The sequence below is a fragment of the Somniosus microcephalus genome, unplaced genomic scaffold, assembly GCF_052327205.1.
Source record: "Somniosus microcephalus isolate GS21.2 unplaced genomic scaffold, FLI_Smic_1.0 scaffold681, whole genome shotgun sequence".
NCBI lineage: Eukaryota > Metazoa > Chordata > Chondrichthyes > Squaliformes > Somniosidae > Somniosus > Somniosus microcephalus.
Window position 1 is genome coordinate 49,601 of NW_028225868.1, and position 18,652 is coordinate 68,252.

At 42.1% G+C, this 18,652-nt stretch overlaps 1 protein-coding gene across 1 annotated transcript in view; it reads left to right on the forward strand.

Annotated features, from left to right (window-relative positions):
• Positions 1-18,652, forward strand: part of LOC147081190 (low-density lipoprotein receptor-related protein 1-like) — a gene marked incomplete at its 3' end in the record, with an annotated part of 110,708 nt that overhangs the window by 39,987 nt on the left and 52,069 nt on the right. Inside the window, exons 8-11 of the mRNA XM_085980906.1 lie at positions 546-668; positions 12,241-12,482; positions 15,594-15,772; positions 17,805-17,911. Coding sequence (XP_085837032.1) covers positions 546-668; positions 12,241-12,482; positions 15,594-15,772; positions 17,805-17,911 — 651 coding nt within the window. The remainder of the gene's footprint in view (positions 1-545; positions 669-12,240; positions 12,483-15,593; positions 15,773-17,804; positions 17,912-18,652) is intronic.

Genomic DNA, 18,652 nt, shown 5'->3' on the forward strand with positions numbered 1-18,652 from the left:
ATGTAACTCCAGTGCAAGAGATGCCGTCTCCTTGGGTTGGGCTTTAGGCATGTTGCTGGAGTAGTGCAGAAGGAACTCCACAATGAGTCCATGCTTTATATATCTTGGGAGCGTTTGATGCTGAGACTGGATAGGAAATGCTAATATAACTTACCTTGATGACCAATTTACAAAAGAAGCCATTTAAAGTACAGTAATAGTAAATATTTTAATTTTATAAACACCTCACCTTTTGAACATTTTCACTGCTTCCATGGACTTGCGTTTAAAGTACTTATGAGCATGTAAAAACAGTAGGAATTAATGGTAACATGTAGCAGTCAGGAGCAAATGGATGACTGGAAAATGACACAAACATAATTTTACTGTTCCAGTTTGTCATGTCTAGTATTTTTAAAGCTGACATTTCAAAACTGAACTAAATTAGATGCAAGAATTTTAAAAGTTCCCAGCAGTAACTGAAGAAGTCATTTCAAAATCATTGATGTTTATATAATACAAAATGACCTCTCATATTTAACAACACCTGCTTTGATTCTTTACAGATATTAATGAGTGCCTTCAGTTTGGAACTTGCTCACATTACTGCAATAACACTAAGGGGTCATACTTGTGTGCATGTGGAAAGAACTACAAAAAAACTTATAACCACAGCTGTAAAACAGAAGGTAATGGTGCATAAAACACTACATGCTAACTTAAAATATATACATAGTAATTGCTGAATGTTGAATACATTTTTTTAAACGTGAGGAGTCTCACATTGACTATTCCAGTATTGACTAGGTAAATATGTGTGTATTTTTGTGAGATAGTGTTAAGCAGGAAAGGTGAATTTGTATTGTCATTTATAATCCATTGAAACAATACTTTTGAAGTACTTTTTCAATGCTTCATATTTGTTTGCAAGTTTCCATAAGTTTGGAAAATGACACTGCTTCATATTGGACCATGTCAGGACCAAGATTTGGGTGAATGATGTGTGGGTGAAATCTTCTTAGCAAAAATGGGGAGATAATGTTTTTTTCCAATTATTAATGATAGCACATTCCGATAAACCTCACATTTCATAGCCTTCAATTTTGGCTATTTCATTATGAAGGAAAACAGGTATTCTGCTATCTATTATAAAAAGAGGAATTTGGGGCCAAATGTAAAAGATGATATGAAAGTTCCAATCACAAAGCATCAAGGTAACATAATAACTAGCTTTGATTAAGACAATGGATAATTCAGTATAATACAGTATACATTGTACCGTGTCACTGCCGTTATGGAAGTTTGAGGTATGTCTCTTTGTTTGTGGCCAGAGGAACAGCACCTCATCTTTCTACGAGGTACTTTTATTTTTATTTGTTCCTGGATTGTGGGTGTCGCTGGCAAGGCCAGCATTTATTGCCCATCCCTAGTTGCCCTTGAAAAAGCGTTGGTGAGCCCCTTTCTTGAGCCGTTGCAGTCCACGTGGTGAAGGTACTCCCACAGTGCTGTTAGGTAGGACGTTTCAGGATTTTGACCCAGCGACGATGAAGGAACGGCGATATATTTCCAAGTCAAGATGGTGTGTGACTTGGAGGGGAACTTGGAGGTGATGGTATGGTAGTGTTCCCATGTGCCTGCTGCCCTTGTCCTTCTAGGTGGTAGAGGTCGTGGGTTTGGCAGGTGCTGTCGAAGAAACCTTGGCGAGTTGCTGCAGTGCATCTTGTAGATAGTACACACTGCAGCCATGGTGCGCTGGTGGTGGAAGGAGTGAATGTTTAACGTGGTGGATGGGGTGTCAATCAAGCGATCTGCTTTGTCCTGGATGGTGTCGAGCTTCTTGAGTGTTGTTGAAGCTGCACTCAACCAGGCAAGTGGAGAGCATTCCATCACACTCCTGACTTGTGTCTTGTAGATGGCGGAAAGGCTATGGGGAGTCAGGGGGTGAGACATTCGCTGCAGAATACCCAGCCTCTGACCCGCTCTTATAGCCACAGTATTTATGTGGCTGTTCAGGTTAAGTTGCTGGTCAATGGTGACCTACAGAATGTTGATGGTGGGGGATTTGGCAATGGTAATGCCGTTGAATATCAAAGGGCGGTGGTTAGATGCTCTCTTGTTGGAGATAGTCATTATCTGGCACTTGTGCAAATGTTACTTGCAACTTATCAGCCCAAGCCTAATGTCATCCAAGTCTTGTTGTATGCGGGCATGGACTGCTTCATTAGCTGAGGAGTTGTGAATTGAACCGAACTTTACGGCCCTCTGGTCTTAAAATTGACTTTAACAACTTCAGATCTTAACACAGCTTCCATTTTCTCTCGGACAGCGGGTGCTGCTAATGTAGGATTGGTGCACCAGCGCTTCCAGAATGGGGAAGGTTGTAGGCTGGTGTTTGGGATGGGGATCCCCGAATGGTGCACGGCCAGTGGGGTGGTCTGCACCACTAATGCCACTTACCTTTATCTTCATCCACACTCCTGGGCCACTAGAGCTATCTCCGCTTTGACAGAATTCCCATGCTTCCCTCCCCATGTGCTATTCTGCTGTGTTCATTTACATATCATCTGGGTCTCAGATACAAGTACATCTTTTATTCCTCTAATTTCTCCCATTATTGCCTCCTTTTGTCACACCATTATCACTGCTGTTAATTAATAATCCCTTGTCCTCCGGCGAATCACAGACCTTTTTTCCCCCCCACCACCTTTTCCCTGGCTCTGTTTCTCACAAACTCTCATCGACAACATCTCCCAGTTCTAACAAAAGATCATCAACCTGCAACCTTAACCCTACTTTCCTCTCTCCACCCGTGCTACCTGTCCTGCTGAATCTTTCCAGCATTTTCTGTTTTTATTTCAGATTTCCAGCATCTGCAGTATTTTGCTATTTGTTCGCCTGGTTTGTGGTACTTGGCTTGAAGTATCAAACAGTGCCTATGAAAAGTGTAGAAAAAGTCATGGGTCACAGTACCCACTGGATTAGTGAAGTTCCCAAGTTTAATCCCTCATCTGTGTTGAGTTACGTGATCTTAATTGGAACAGAAATGAAATCACAATTGGTCTTAGCATCAATTTAGGAGGAGAAGAAAATATCAGCCTGACTTCCCAGGCCTGATAACTATTCCACAGTTCCTGCTGAAAATGTTCATATGTTCATGCATGTTGAGGGCAGGATCAGACACAGCTGTGATAGCTAGCACAGTCCAATAGCCCATTCTAGACACTCATTATCTCGGCTTGTTCCGTGGGCAAGAATAGCTCTCCAGTATTATACCCAACTTTGGTCAGCGAGCACAGGGGTGATGTGTACTGGACTTGGTGTGGGTTAGGATATAGGGAACAGAGTTTTGGATGACCTCAAGTTTATGGACAGTCGATGAGTGGGGGCCGGCCAGGAGAGCAATGGAATAGTTCGGTCTGGAGGTTACAAAAGCATGGATCAGGGTTTTAGCAGCAGATGGGCTGAGGCAGGGGTGGAGATGGGTGATGTTTCCAAGGTGGAAGTAGGAGGTCCTTGTGATGGAGAGGATATGGATTTGGAAGCTCGGCTCAGGGTTAAATAGAACACCAAAGTTTTGAACAGTCAGCTTCAATCTGAGAAAGTGGCCAGGGAGGTGGATGGAATGGATGGCTAGGGTACAGAGTTTGTGATGGGGGCCGAAGACAATTGCTTCAATCTTCCTAATGTTTAATTGGAGGAACTTCTGGCTCATCCAGGAATGGATGTTGAACAAGCAGGCTGACAGCACATAGACAGTAGATGGGTTGAGAGAAATGGTGGCGAGGTAGAGCTGGGTGTCATTAGTGTACATGTGTAACCTGACATCATGTCTTCAGATGATGGCATTGAGAGGCAGCATGTAAATGGGGAATTGGCGGTGGGGGGGACTTACTCGGGTAGCCAACTGCTTTCAACTAATTTTACGAGATTCCACCTGAGTCTCCTCACAGATTAAAGCTTCTTTATACTTAGTTGCTGTCATACTGCATGACACCTAGGGTTGCCAACTCTGGTTGGATGTATTCCAGGAGGTTTTGTCATATGACCTCCTGCCTAGAACCACCCATCCCCCCCCACTCCTGCCATTGGTCCATCCTCCAGATGCCACCACCTTCCCATGCCAATTGGAGAGGAAACACACACTTCTTTGTTACCCATTTGGATTAATCTTAACTGTTAGTGAAACAGCCTTTTTTCCCCATCGCCAATATTTTTATAACTAATAAATAAGTGTTCAAAGAAAATGAAAGAAACACAAGTTTTGTTTAATAGCCCTACGATGTTTTTCCTGGGTTGCTTGCAGGAGTGTCCTGGAGATTAACCTTCAATTCCTGGAGACTCCAGGACATTCCTGGAGGGTTGGCAACCCTAATGACGCCAGCAACAAAAGTCTGTAGCTCATACATTTAACTCACATGTGCCACATCCCATCACAAGTTCAGCTTACTTTTGCTGTGACCCCAATTATTAATAACAGACCTGATAATGTATCCCTCACATTAGTGAATGTACACATCACCTAACATAAATTCTATCAATCTATGAGAACTTTTTATCATTCTAGCCTGCCATCAACTTAGATGCTACATCTTAATTAAAAATTATTATGCAGCTGCAGGCTGAAAACTGAGAGGGAACATCACAATGTTTGAGGGTTGTCTAACAAGACCTGGTGAGATCTGGATTAGATTTTCAATCCAGCGAATATCTCGGTAAACAGGCAACTCAAATAAACTGGAAAAACTCAGCAGGCCAGGCAACATCCATGGAGAGAAAATAGAGTCAACGTTTTGGGTAAATCCTTTGTCAAGACCAAGGCCTAGAAATTCAGTTGGCGCCGCGCCAGGGCTTTAGCGCCGGAAAGTTAGCGCCGGCGCTAAGTCCCCCTGCGCGCGCCAAACATTCAGTAGCGCCGCGCCCAAACGGCTGCCGGCGCTACTGAAGGGTGTTTGCGCCTGAAAATGGGCGCTACCTGCCGCATTGCGGCGCTATTCCGGCGCTGCGGCGCCCGATGCGGTGCGGCAGGCTCGGGAAGTGCAGGCCTCCTCCTTCAGCTAAGGAGGAGCTGCCTGCACCCGCCCGCTGGCCGGTAAAATCTTCACAAAATGAGCCCGGCACCTCGGGGAAGTGCCGGGCTCGCAGCCCAGAAGCATCTGTTCCACGGGGGGGGGTGGAGGAGTCCGGGGAGGGAGGTGCGGGCAGGCGGCCGGCCGCCGCGCGACCTTAATGCGCCGGCGCAAACTCCTGTAAGACTCGGTTGCCAGAGTCTTAGTTGCGGCTGCCACGGGCGAGGCGGCCGCAACTCAATTTCGGCGCTGGGGCCCGTCACCACGGCAACCGGGACGCTGCGCACACCGATGACGTCATCGGTGCCGGCGCAGCGCAACCGGTCTACCGCCGATGGTAGGGCCCCAGGGAATTTCTGAACCGGCTGTAAGTCCAGCGCAATGACCTCTAGCGCCGCAAAATGGGCGTAAAGCCCACTCAATTTCTAGGCCCAAGTTTTTCCAGCATTTTCTGTTGTTATTTCGGATTTCCAGCATCTACAGTATTTTGCTATCGAACTCAAATAAACTGCCTGAAAGGTTGGTGGAAGCAGATTCATTAACAACTTTTAAAAGAGAATTGGATATATACTTGAAAAGAATTGCAAGGCTATGGGAAAAGAGCAGGGGAGTAGGACTAATTGGATAGCTTGTTCAATGAGCCAGCACAGACATGATGGACTGAATGGCCTCCTTCTGTGCTGTATGATTCTAGATTCTAAACCTTAAACTCTAAAGGGAAAAAAATAAGTACTCATCTTATGTGCAAAATTGGTGGCATAAATCAAGTATCACTTCATTAATTTACATGAACTACTCTTCACCCTGCGTTTTGTTAAAATGGATGAACTGGTTGAGAGATAACACCTGTTCACTCAGCGAGGGCGATCCTTTGCTAATGATACAAAATAGCATATCAGGGAGAAAATCAGACAGCAATTAAGTGAGAAAATGAGCAGTTTCCACATTACCATCCTTTGCGCTAACAACTCATTAAATATGGAAACCAAGCGAAGGCAGAAGCACAGCAGGTGCAAATTACCCAGCTTTGTTAGAGCAAAAGAAATTTAGTTTTCTGCAACCAATCTCATTTCAGGGCAATGCCCAAATAGTTGGGAAGCCTGTAACTTATCATTCAAAAGTTATATGTCAAACACTTAGTACCTGTGCATATATCTCATGTTTATGCTGCTGCAAAGCTTCAGCATACCTTTCCCATCTTTATATTTTAGGTACCAAAACCATTATATTTAGGGATTTTGTGCTGTAATTTTCCTATATTTCCCACATGCCTTTTACCTTTGCGTCGAAAGTGTTTTGATTTGAGAAACAAAAAGCCATTTATAATACTTTCACGTCATTTCTAAGCTTCTTCTTAGGCAGTCCCTCGGAACCGAGGATGACTTCATTTCTAATAGGACGCGACTGCTGCCGACGAAGTTGAAGGAGTTGTGCATGCGCAGTTTCAGTGGGCCTGAATTTCCGATCGGAGGCTTCCTGTGGGCGGATGCCTCCGATCGGAAAAAAGCTACGCACTTAGCTGCTGGCTCCGTAGGTCCCGAAACTTCCAATCCTGGGCCTTGGCTCTACAAAATGAGCAGGGCCCAGGTATCCCAGGGACATGTGCGGTTTGCAAACGTCGCTGGGATCACGCGGGCCATGGGGATCCAATCAAAGAAGGGAATCCCCTTCACATTTTTGACAGGTCCGTACACACAGATCTGTCAAAAATATGAATGGGGATCACATTTAAAAACACAGTTAAACATTAAATAATTTTTGTTTTAAAACATCACATATTTAAAATTAGTTAAAATTACATTAAATTAAATATTTTAAACCCAAATTAAATTTTTTGGGGAAACAAAAGTTTTTTATGGGGCTAAAAATAAACTTACCTTTTTGAAAAGTATTTTTTTTAATTATAAATGAGTGGAAAAAATATACCTTTTAATTTTTTTAAACTCTTATGCTGGTAAAAGATTTTTGAAGGTTTTCAGCGGGCAAAAGTTGTGCAGAAAGCGGAACTCCCTGCCTGCGGAGGCCCTTCTCCAGGGCAGGCAGATGATCTGTCAAGAGGATTCTTGACAAATCGCAAGTGCTGGGCTCAGCGCATGCACTTCGCATGCCTAAACCCGGTACTTGCGCAGCCCCTACGGGTGCGTACACACCTCGTACGCACCCGTGGGGGTCGGAAAATCCGGACCAGTGTTTTTCCGGTTGTTCGCTCATGAAAAGAAAATATCGTCGCCATTACAAAGAAAACATTTCCAGAGAGAAAGGAGGGGAGGGGGTGGTGGAAAGAGATCGCTACTGCCGAACAGAGCCGCAACAGGAAAAGAAAATCTGCGCCAGCCAAACACGGTAAACGTCAATTTTTATTAATTTTATTCTCCTTTTCCTTCGCTTGAGAACCATACAAATAAATCTCCGCAACCCTCCCCCCGCGAAAATATCATACACTAATACTTAAACCAACCCCATCTATTATTATACATTATTAAACCAACCCATAGCTCCATAGATTTAGGCATGCGGTATGACTATATTATTATACATTCATACTTAAACCACCACAGATTTCTGCGCAGAACGTTTCTGCGCAGTTTCCGGTTCGTTGGCAGCAGTCACTCCGTTCCTAAAAATAAAAATCTGTTGTTAAAGGTTTTGGCTTAACGCCAAGCAAGGCCCATTTTATATGAACTGCTTGAATTTACGACTGGATTGTATATTGGTTTTAATGTTCTAAAAGCTACTTTGAGCATTCAGACAGAGACCTGCACTGTTTTGAAACAGGGAAATAGAATGAGATCTGATGTGAACAATTAATATAGATTGTTCACGCCACTAACAGTTGTATCTCTACGACAGAATTTTACTCAAAGATGGCATTTTTCTGAACCATGATTAGAGAGAGCTCAGAGTTAGGGAGGGTAAGCAGCCAGTGTTCAAAGTTCATGTAGGAAGGAAGAGGTAATCTCTGGAAGGGAATTCCATGAGCAAGGAGAAAGACAAATCACAGATTCTTAGACTGATACAACACAGAAGGGAGGCCATTTGGCCCATCGTGCCTGTGCCAGCCCTTTGAAAGAACTATCCAATCAGTTCCACTCCCCTGCTCTTTTCCCATAGCCCAGAAATTTTACCCCATTAAGTATTTATCCAGTTCCCTTTTGAAAGTTATTATTGAATCTGCTTCCACCACCATTTCAGGCAATGCATTCCAGATCATAATAACTCGCTGAGGAGAACTAAGGAGAATGGCATCCAGGATAGTAATCTCAGGATTGCTTCTCATGCAACTTGCTGGACTAGTTAGGGAGAGACTGATAAGGCAGGTTAAACATGGCTTGAGACATGATGTAGGAAGACTGGTTTTACTTTTCTGGGGCTATAGGACTACAAGGCAATGGAAGACTGTACAGATAGGACAGCCTTCAAATGAACCAAGGTGGTGCCTATATCCTAACAAGAAGGATAAATAAGGCAGTGGGAAAGGCTTTAAAACTAATAACATGGGAGGAGGGCAAAAACAGACCAGACCACCAGCTAAGGAAACTGGGGGATATAGACTAAGAATTATAAAGGATGACTTAAGTTGGGATTATATGAATGCAAGGACCAACACATGGTTTGTAGGCAGCAAATTGATACTATAGGAATAATTGAAATGTGGCTAAAGAACAACAAGTTGCATTTATATAGCCACTTTAATGTAATAAAATGTCCCAAGGCGCTTCACAGGAGCGAAGAAAGATGCAGGGTTGAGAGCGCTTTGGAAGGACTGAAAAGGAATGATGGTTAGGGACTATTTATCGGTAATGGCAAAAGATGACATTGAAAATGCTACTGTGTGTGTGTGGGGTTGGATTTAAAAAACTGCAAAGGGGAAATGTTAGTGATATGAATATGCTATAGCCTACCAGAGGAGATGAGTATACTGCTATAGAGGTTACAAAATAGATGAGTGCTAAGTTCTAAGTTGTGATCACAGGAATTTCATTCTTTCCAGCAATACAGCAGGGACAATTTGCTTGTGAGCCAGGATTTATTGAAGTTATGTGAGACTCATTTGAAAATTATTTGTGATAAAACCTACAAGGGGACAGCAGTATCGGATTTGGTATTAAAGAGGGAGTGATAACTCAGATAGTAATCAGGGAACATCTGGGATCTAGTGGCCATAGTCACGACGAGGACAGAACATAAAAGGAAGCCTGTTAAGTAGCTAAATTCTAGATGAACTAACCTTGCGTGTATAAGGGAATACACAAAAACATTAAAATAGGAGGAAATATTTAGAGAACTGCATGTGGAAGAAAATGGGAACATTTTAAAGGTTTTTTTAAACTAGAAAAGCAATTTATCCCTTAAGTAAGTGATCAACAAAAGAATAAAACCTGCGTGGATAACTCAAATAATCAAGTCTTAGGAAGAAGCAAAAAACATTTTAAAATGTTCAGGAAAGGAACAGGATAACGATCTATAAAGACAAACTGAGAAAGGGAAAATTATTGATAGAGACACTTGGGTAGAAATTAGTCTGGGTGCGAACAGAGAGGCCCGAGGCTGGCCTGAAATTAGGCCTCATCTACATATTTGGGATGAGCTGCTTGGGGAGACACGAGAAAATTGAATTTTGGCCCACAGCAGCACTCGGTTAAGTTCCAGGAGCGGTGAGGGGAGGGGAGGGGGGGCTGCTGGCGGTGGTTGGATCGGGCAAAAGGGGCCGATCACCACGACAGTGGAGGTGGAGGGAGCACTCCTGCTCCTACTGGCTCCACAGAAAATGCCATTTATCTTTTGTTGCCGGCTGCAGGGCCATAATAAAAGAGAACAGCAAATGTGCCAGAAAAGCAGGCAAAGGGACACTGACAGATAACAGTGAGGACTGAGCACAGAAAAGTTGCTCAAATAAAATACTAAGTTGCTATTTTTTCTAAGGGAAAAACATTCCAAAAGATCAAGAAATAACAACAGAAAATGCTAGAAACACTCAGCAAGCCAGGCAGCATCCGTGGAGAGAGAAACAGAGTTAACGGAAATGTTAACTCTGTTTCTCTCCCTGCGGATGCTGCCTGGCCTGCTGAGTGTTTCCAGCATTTTCTGTTGTTATTTGAGATTTCCAGCATCCGCAGTATTTTGCTATTGCTAAAAGATTAAGATACAGTTCAACAGTGAGTGTAAACCAAAGATCTTTAAAATCACAACAAAGAATATATTGTGGAGGTTGTAAAAGCTCGTGGTAGATAAAGCCCCAGGCTTTTGACAACTTTCATCTCGTGATTATGAGGAGTCATCACAGGAAAAAGTGATTCCCCACACCAATCATCGCGAGAGTTCACTGGATTGGGGTCACATCTTGGGGATTGGAAAGGAGTAAATATGGCACCTATTTTTAAAGGAGGAGCTGGGAAAAATGTCAAAGTACAGATATGAAAGTTTTAGTTCAATTGTGAGGAAATTGTTAAAAAAACTACAATGAGGGATAGTAGAAGGATGAGGGCCAGAGTTTAATTAGATAGCCAGGATAATTTTAGGAGTGGCGGGTTGTGCTTAACCATTATGCTGAATTTCTTTGAGGAGGCTACAGATCTAGTGGTTCAGGGTGAGACAGTGAATGTTGTATGTCTGGACTTCAGAAAGACGTTTGACACTGTGTCACACCACAGACTACTTTATAAGGTTCAGGCAAATGGAATTAATGCCAATATATTGGATTGGATTAGAATTTGGCAGATAAACTCAGCGAGCTATGGTGCATGGAGAGCTGCCTGGGTGGCAGTTAGTTTTAGTGGAGTGCCACAGGGGTTGGGGCCACCACCAACGTTCCCTCTAAGCCGCGCAGCCCGGTACGGGCTTTTCCAATGTTAAAGTCTGCGCATGCGTGAAACTGTGAGTGAGCCTTAAAGGGGCTGCGCACCCCCCAAAAGAATTAGGGGGAACATTGGCCACTGCTCTTTATCATTTTTATAAATGATTTGGAGGGTGGAATCATGTCCAAAGTGCCAAATTTGCAGATAACACGAAACCGGAAGCAGTGGCAAAAGACGATTATCAATGTGCAAAAATTCAAAAGCATCTAGAGAAGCCAAACCTGTAGGCAAGCAGATGCAACTTAATACAGAGATGTGTGAAATTATGCAATTTAGCATTGGGAATGATATTGCGTGTTAGATGGCAAGGCGCTTGCAATGTCATATCAGGAAAAAAATCTTGGGGTTTGAGTGGACTGGTCGCTGTCATTACTGTCTTCATGGGCAGTTAGAAAAGTGAACAGAATTTTGGGATGTATAGCTAGGGGTGTAACTTAACAATCAAGAAAAATAACTCTAAAATTATATCTGGTACGAATGAGGCAACATCTGGAGAACTGTGTGCAGTTTTATTCTCTCGGTTTTAAAAAGGATATTAAGTTATTGGAGGAAGTGCAAAAGAGGGCTGGCATGAATCTTGTCATTCATGTGGAAATGACTTATGAAGTAATATTGAGTGGCCTGCTGGTGGCGCTGTCCAGGGAGAGTATAACTACTCGGGCATGGGCCCAGCTTGCTCAGGACATTCTTTAACAGGAACTAGTGAAGGACATAACTAGATCTCCATGTTAAGAAACAGTTGATTAAAGCCTTGTTTAATACTCAGACCAAGTGCCTAGTAGTTTTCTTATGTCAAGGGCCACTAGATTAATTTCAGAACCAAGGGTACAGAGCTATGAGGGGAAGTTAGCTACCCTGGGACTTTTCTCTGTTTTAAAGAGAAGACTGAGTGGTGACTTGATAAAAAGTTATTACGATTATCAAGCGTTTGGAGAATGTGTGTTCAGATAAGTTTTTCTACCATGTATGAAATTCAAGAACACGAGGTCATGATTTCAAATTAAGGATGGGAAAAAATGAAAAATTCAGGCAATTTTTTCCCCAGTTAAATAGCAATAAACACGTGAAATGTGTTCAATACCCAGAAAGGCTGGTGGAGCAACAAACTATGACAGGGTTCAAAAAGGGACTAGGCAAGTTCCCGTCAGCAAATAGGATTCAGATTTATTAGATTCATAATTAGAAAGATAGTAAGGTAATCTTATGGGAAGTTGGATAATAGATTAAACGGACCAATGGCCCACACCTGCCTGAAAATTGGTAATCCATAAAAGGGGTGAAATCATTAGATGTGTAGCTGCAAGATAATGTAACCTTTTATCCTTGTACTCTTCATACAGGTTCAGAACATCAAGTGCTCTACATTGCAACAAGAAATGAAATTCGTAGTATATATCCATTTGACCCCAACTCAGCCTATGAGCAAGTGTTTCAAGGAGATGAGACTGTCAAAATTAGTATGATGGATGTGTACATTAAAGGCAAAACGATCTTCTGGACCAACGGGCATACAGGCAAAATCTCCTATATAGACATCTCAGACAAACGGAAGAGACAGACAAGTGATGCTACAGATCTGAATGTAATTTCAAGAAAGCACTAATTGAATGCATTAAATCATTAAGAATGAACTGTGCATTAATAATACAATTTACAATTGATTTCTGTACTCCTCAATTTCTTTTTGTCAATCACTATTTTACTTATCTTTCTTAACATCTAGCTTACCATTTCTCTTTGTCTCACTTTTGCTATTTTTTTTTAGCTCATTATTAATTAAGTTGTGTTTCGAGACTGAGCACTGTTGTGATGTAATACTGGGAGTTAACTCATAGGAGAGTAGTGGATGAATTTTGCGTCAAGTTTCTATAAATTTGGGCCCTTTTGGTATTGTCTCCTGTAGCACCAGATGTTGCCTGCACTAGCACCAGTGGTTTAATGCACATTATCGATGCGGTAGATTACAATTGTTTTCATCGCCCATAATAAAATCCGCACTCAGCATAAGAGTGTAGAAGTGTCCCCAAAAGGTGTTTTTTTGAACATTTTTAGTCAGTCTGTGGTTGTCACCTAGTAGCTTTCTTACAACCAGGGTTTTGGTTACAAAATCATTGTGTTCTGCCACTAAGTTATTTTTTAAAATGCAGCAGCAGATTATTGATCCTGTAGTAGCAAAAATCTACTGTGATCATTTTTCCAACTGGAGGAGAGGGAATGGGAATGTCTTCTGATGTCACTCGTTATGCTTGGTCCACTGGCTGAAACGGAATATCAAAGTCCCATTAAACATTTAATTTTTTTCTAATGTAAGCCCAACCAGTTTGCCCCCCTCTCTCCCATGAGGCACGTTTTCCTTAACCAAGAGCTCTCTGCCATTTTTGCATCATCCACCCTTTGGCACAGCATGGCTTTCTTTTCCTGCCTATGTAGAAGCACCTCGCTTCTCACAACAGCTTGCCTGGGATCTTGAACTTGCAGCTAAAAGAATTGTATTCACCACTCCTAAAAAAGATCTGACTCCAGGCGTCAATCAAAAAGCATGTTTTATGTGGCTTCCACAATAGTTAGATAAACAATCCACATTGTGCAAGCAGTCATAGTGTATCGGACGAGTCATAAATAAGGGAGGAGGACCTCCTTTATGTACCTGATGTTGAGCAGTACAGATAATGCTTGCTGTTGTGTAACGATTTTGACTAACTCCTTTATACAAGTAATGAATATAGCATTTTTCATGCTTTATTTATTATTAAAATAAAGGGGTTGAAAATATGTTTTTCAATGTGATGTGTGGTTAATATGATGGAAATGAGCTCAACTTGATTTGTTTCCTGATCTTTAACTTGTGCAAGATCTGAGGATTTCTTTTTGCAGATTGTCATTTTACTGGTTAGTTAATTATGTAAGTATATCAAGTAGATCCCTACTCAAAAGTAAAATTTTCAGGTGTCATAAAATCAAAATTGTTAGTGTGTAAGTGCAGAGTGCACACTTTCAAATTCTGCCAAACAGTTGGCATATCCAGTATATATTGAGAAATACTGTAGATTATTTTCTCCAGCGATTCAACCTTCTTACCTTGCAGCCAGATAGAAAAACTAGATTCACTCTGGTCCAGTTTAAACCTGCAACTGTAGGTCAAATCAGACCAAAAATCTGCAGGAAATCTGATTGGCAATGTAGATGTGATGAATATTGTATTATGATTTGATCCTCATTTGCAGGGGATTTATCCCCGGTGACTTGGCCAATATTTATCCCTCAATCAACATAACAAAAACAGATTATTTGGTCATTATCACATTGCTGTTTGTGGGAGCTTGCTGTGTGCAAATTGGCTGCCGCGTTTCCTACATTCCAACAGTGACTACACTCCAAAAGTACTTCATTGGCTATAAAGCGCTTTGAGATGTTCGATAGTCGTGAAAGGCGCTATATAAATGCAAGTCTTTCTTTCATTTTAATCCCACGTGGAGAGGATTTTGTATAGGACCCAATTTGGAGAGAGTGGTAAAAAAGTAAATACATACCAATTTACTCGTCCCAGCCCTCTCTGTAACCATTGTGTGCTACATAGGCATGTAGCATCTGTCATGTATATACACACAACATACATAGAAAAATATAACCGCCATAGAGTCTACCCTGCTGAAAGCCAAAAGTATAAAGGAAAGTTTTTTTTATCCGGCACCGACAGGACCGACGTGGTGCCGGTTCATCAAAAATTCCGGATAACCGAAAGCTATAGTAAAAGATACGGAGCTGAGAGCTCCGTATAAAGCAACAAACCCTGTTGCTTAGCAACAGGTTCAGAACAATGGCCACAAGTTCCAAGCATCTCTGTAGCTTAGCAACAGCTGCAGCCACACCCTTGCACAGCAACAGATCGAGGAAGGCAAGTAATAAAGCTTACCTGAACCTACTCCTGAATTTTGCCGGTTAACCGAGATTTCTGGTTATTTAGGTGCCGGTAAATCGAAAGTTTCCTGTAACTAGGGTAGCTCTACCTGACCTGCTCATGTGGATTCATTGACTCCATTAACAAAATCTGAGTTTCCAAATGGGTTAGGATAGATAAGAACAGAGCAGGTGTCAACCTTAGCTTAGTGATAGCATTCTTACCTCTGAGTCAGAAGGCCATGGTTTCAAGGCAAACTCCAGCGACTTCCGCACATAACCTGAGGCTGGCACTTCAGTGCAGTACAGACAGAGTTCTGCACTGCTAGAGGTGCTGTCTTTCAGATTAAACATTACATTGAGCACCTGTCTGCTCAGGTGGATGTAATAGATCCCATGGCACTATTTGGAGAAAAGCACAGGAATTATCCTGATCTCCAGGCCAACATTTATCCCACAACTAACATCATTAGAAAAACAGATTATCTCATTGCTGTTTGTGTGTAAATTGGCTATAAAGTGCTTTGGGACATCCCGACGTTGTGAAAGGCGCGCTATATAAATGCAAGTTCCTTCTAATAGATATTTCTTATGGTGTGAGCTGTAGACTAGTTATCATAGAATCACCCAAGTTAGGAATAAGGTAACACCTTATCTAAGACCTCTGGCAAAACTACCTCATTGTAACTCATTCAAGCATTTGATACTTACATTTCCCCAAAAGATATTCTTGTGAAAAAATGGACAACTGCAACTTCTGAAAGCAAACATAATGTAATTTTTATTTCTGCTTTAGATTCCTGGCTTCCAAGCACCACAGGGCATCGCAGTTGACTGGGTTGCTGAAAATATCTATTGGACTGATTCTTTCAGAAATGTCATTTATGTGGCAAAGATTAATGGACAGAAGTACAAAAGACTTGTATCTGGGATGATGGACAAACCCTGTGCTATTGCTGTTGATCCCAGCAGAGGGTATGGTGCTATATTTTCGAGGTTACTTTGAGCTACTCAACCTGTGTTCAGAAAACCAAGATGTGCACTTATCACAACATGGCCAGCAATGTTATCCAACTACCAACACAGCAAATTCAAAATGACCTATGAATTGCCCATTCTGAAATATTAAATAATATGTAATGGCAAATACTGGAAATCTGAAATAAAACAGAAAATGCTGGAAAAGTATAGCTACTCAGGCAGCGTCTGAAAGAGAAAGCATAGTCAGTATTTGGTGTGTCTCAAAAGTGAAACATTAACTTGTCTCTTTCTTTCAATTGCTGATTGAATTGCTGCATGTTTCCACCATTTTCCATTTTTATTCCATTCAAAAATATTTTCAATTTAAGACCAAATTTTGCCATTGAACTCTATTTAGACTGGTGAATGTCACTTCATATCTTATATAAGTGCATTTGGATATAACCAGGAATAACTAGGCTTGCAATCCAAGGCTTTTACTTTAAACAATAAAAATTGCAGAAGTTTCAGTTCAGAGCTCATTAATTAGATCCTTCACAACTTCTACCAACTATGATGCCATAGGTGGACTACAAAAGGCTTTGAATAGTTCAGGACTGGGGGTTATTTTGATGAAAGGGTAAAAACAGGTACTTAATGGGTGCTGTGCTAACAAGACATGCCTGTTTGAAAGTATAGTTTTAGCACGCAATTTTGGTCCTAATTGCTGATTACCATAATTTGAACTTGCCTGGAGTTGCTAAAACAGACACCTGCAGGTTTAGCACTCAAGCACTGATTAGAGGCAATTTTCATGGAGCAGTATATGTGGGCTCTATGCAACAACTTCCACTGAAGGTGTGGAGCGTGCTGGATGACATACAGTGGCAGGTTTAAGGATGGCGCAGAGACCGAGGGAGAGGGCGCACAGGTTCTCGGATGCGGCACTGGGTGTCCTGGTGGAGGAGGTTCAAAGGAGGAGGGATGTCCTGTACCCGCAGACAGGAAGGAGTCCACCTCATCCTCCTGATTCTCTCTCCTGCAGCAACTGGTGCTGCTCTGCCTGGCCTCATGCCCTCCTCCCATTCCTCCTGCAGACCAAGGGGTACAACTAGCAAGATGCCCATGACCAAACACTCCCTTTCTCCTGGTGACTCATACAAGGTGTCCAGTAAAGTAGAGTAGCGCAGCACTCACTCTTTTTAGGTGAAGTCCTCAGAAAATTTCCAGAATAAATGTTGGTGAAATCTGGACAAAGTGTCCCAGAAAGTCTCCTGATGTGTTTCAAAAGTCCTCTTCAAACCTCCAGCCCCAAGTGAACAGTAAAAACTGATATACCTTTAAGTAGCGCCCAAAATCCTCAACCACAACTTGTTTACTCCCAATCAGCTGGTCGGTGTCCGGAGAGGGTGTTAGGTCAAACGCTATCCACCAAAATGTCATGCAGCCTTGTTAATGAATACGAGTGGGCAACTTAAGTGGCAATTGGCCCCTTTAATGATCCTCCAGCCGGCTGTTCCTAGTGCAAGCTTCAACTCCTTTACCAAGATGGCATTTTGCGCTGGATGCAGGCTAAACTGGCGTTTCAGCTCACGATCCCATCTTGGCCACCTCGGAGGCTCTTTAGCGCCTGAAGCAGCTGTTGAAAATCGCCCATCCCAGACTCTACAGTATGTAGTTATCATTACAATCCTGTGAGTTTCAGACACATCCCCTCATGTTCCAATATTTAGTCAGAATTAAAATCACAAGTAGCACATATTCTATAAATAGTTGTATTGACGTGGGACATTTAATTGATGACTTGGAATAACAGAGTTATAATTAATTAGAACATGTGGTGGCTAGAGTAACCAGCTCACTTCTTGCTCGAATAGCTGTCAATACTCTCATAATTATAGTAAGTAACAGACAACAATACACAGCTTGCTATCAATGTTTAATTTTGAAGTGCATCTGTTGAAGGGGCACTATTGACCAAAATAGGCATTTTATTCTTTTTTTTTTAACTATATTGTTTTGACGCATTTATTTGTAATGGTTACAGAATGATGTATTGGACAGACTATGGTAAGCAGCCCAAGATAGAGCAATCTGCCATGGATGGGACTCTGCGAAGAATTCTCATACATAAGGACCTGCAGTGGCCTACAGGTAATGTAAATATCTGTAACCTCAGAGTGTGACCAATTCCTGATCTTGCAATGGTGAAACGATAATGCTTCAAACAAAATGGGGTGATTTTCGATTTGGGCGTACATCAAGAGGTAAGGTGGGGCTCTGCCAACCTGATGCAGTCAGCAAGAGGCATGATAAATGTTCATTATAGGGCCTTGTTGGCATTGAATCAATGAACTGACAATGCTAATTGCAATCCTATATGCAGTTCACTTACTGGGAGTGTGGAAAATCTTGATGGGCCTGCAGCAGCAACTTAAAGAGAAGGGGTAGAAGGGTCTACGGTAATGTTTGTGTATAGATGACAGCTGCAGAAGTGGTGTGAAGGATCCAATGGGGCACTGGTGAGTTGCAGAAGTAATAAAATGTTAGGAAAGTCATTTTTAATGTGTTTAGAATTTTCTGTATGTGACAAGCTTTGAAGTGTTTGTCTAGTCGCACTTCATTGGGAGAACTTCTCTCACCAGTGTCAGATCGCTTCTGTAACCTCACCTGCAGCTGCCATCTGTTTTAGCCTAACGAGAGAGTTACTGAAGAGTCTGGGTGCAAGGGCTCACCTTTGTACAGTGATTGTCAGTGTTTACAGCACCTCAATGCCGTCAAACACTGAAAAAATCATCTGTCAAAAAGTGGTGGTGGCCCCTTTAAGAAAACCGGCAGATGACGCGTCACCAACTGACATCATCTGACACTAGCTTTTTCTTAATTGGCTGGCAA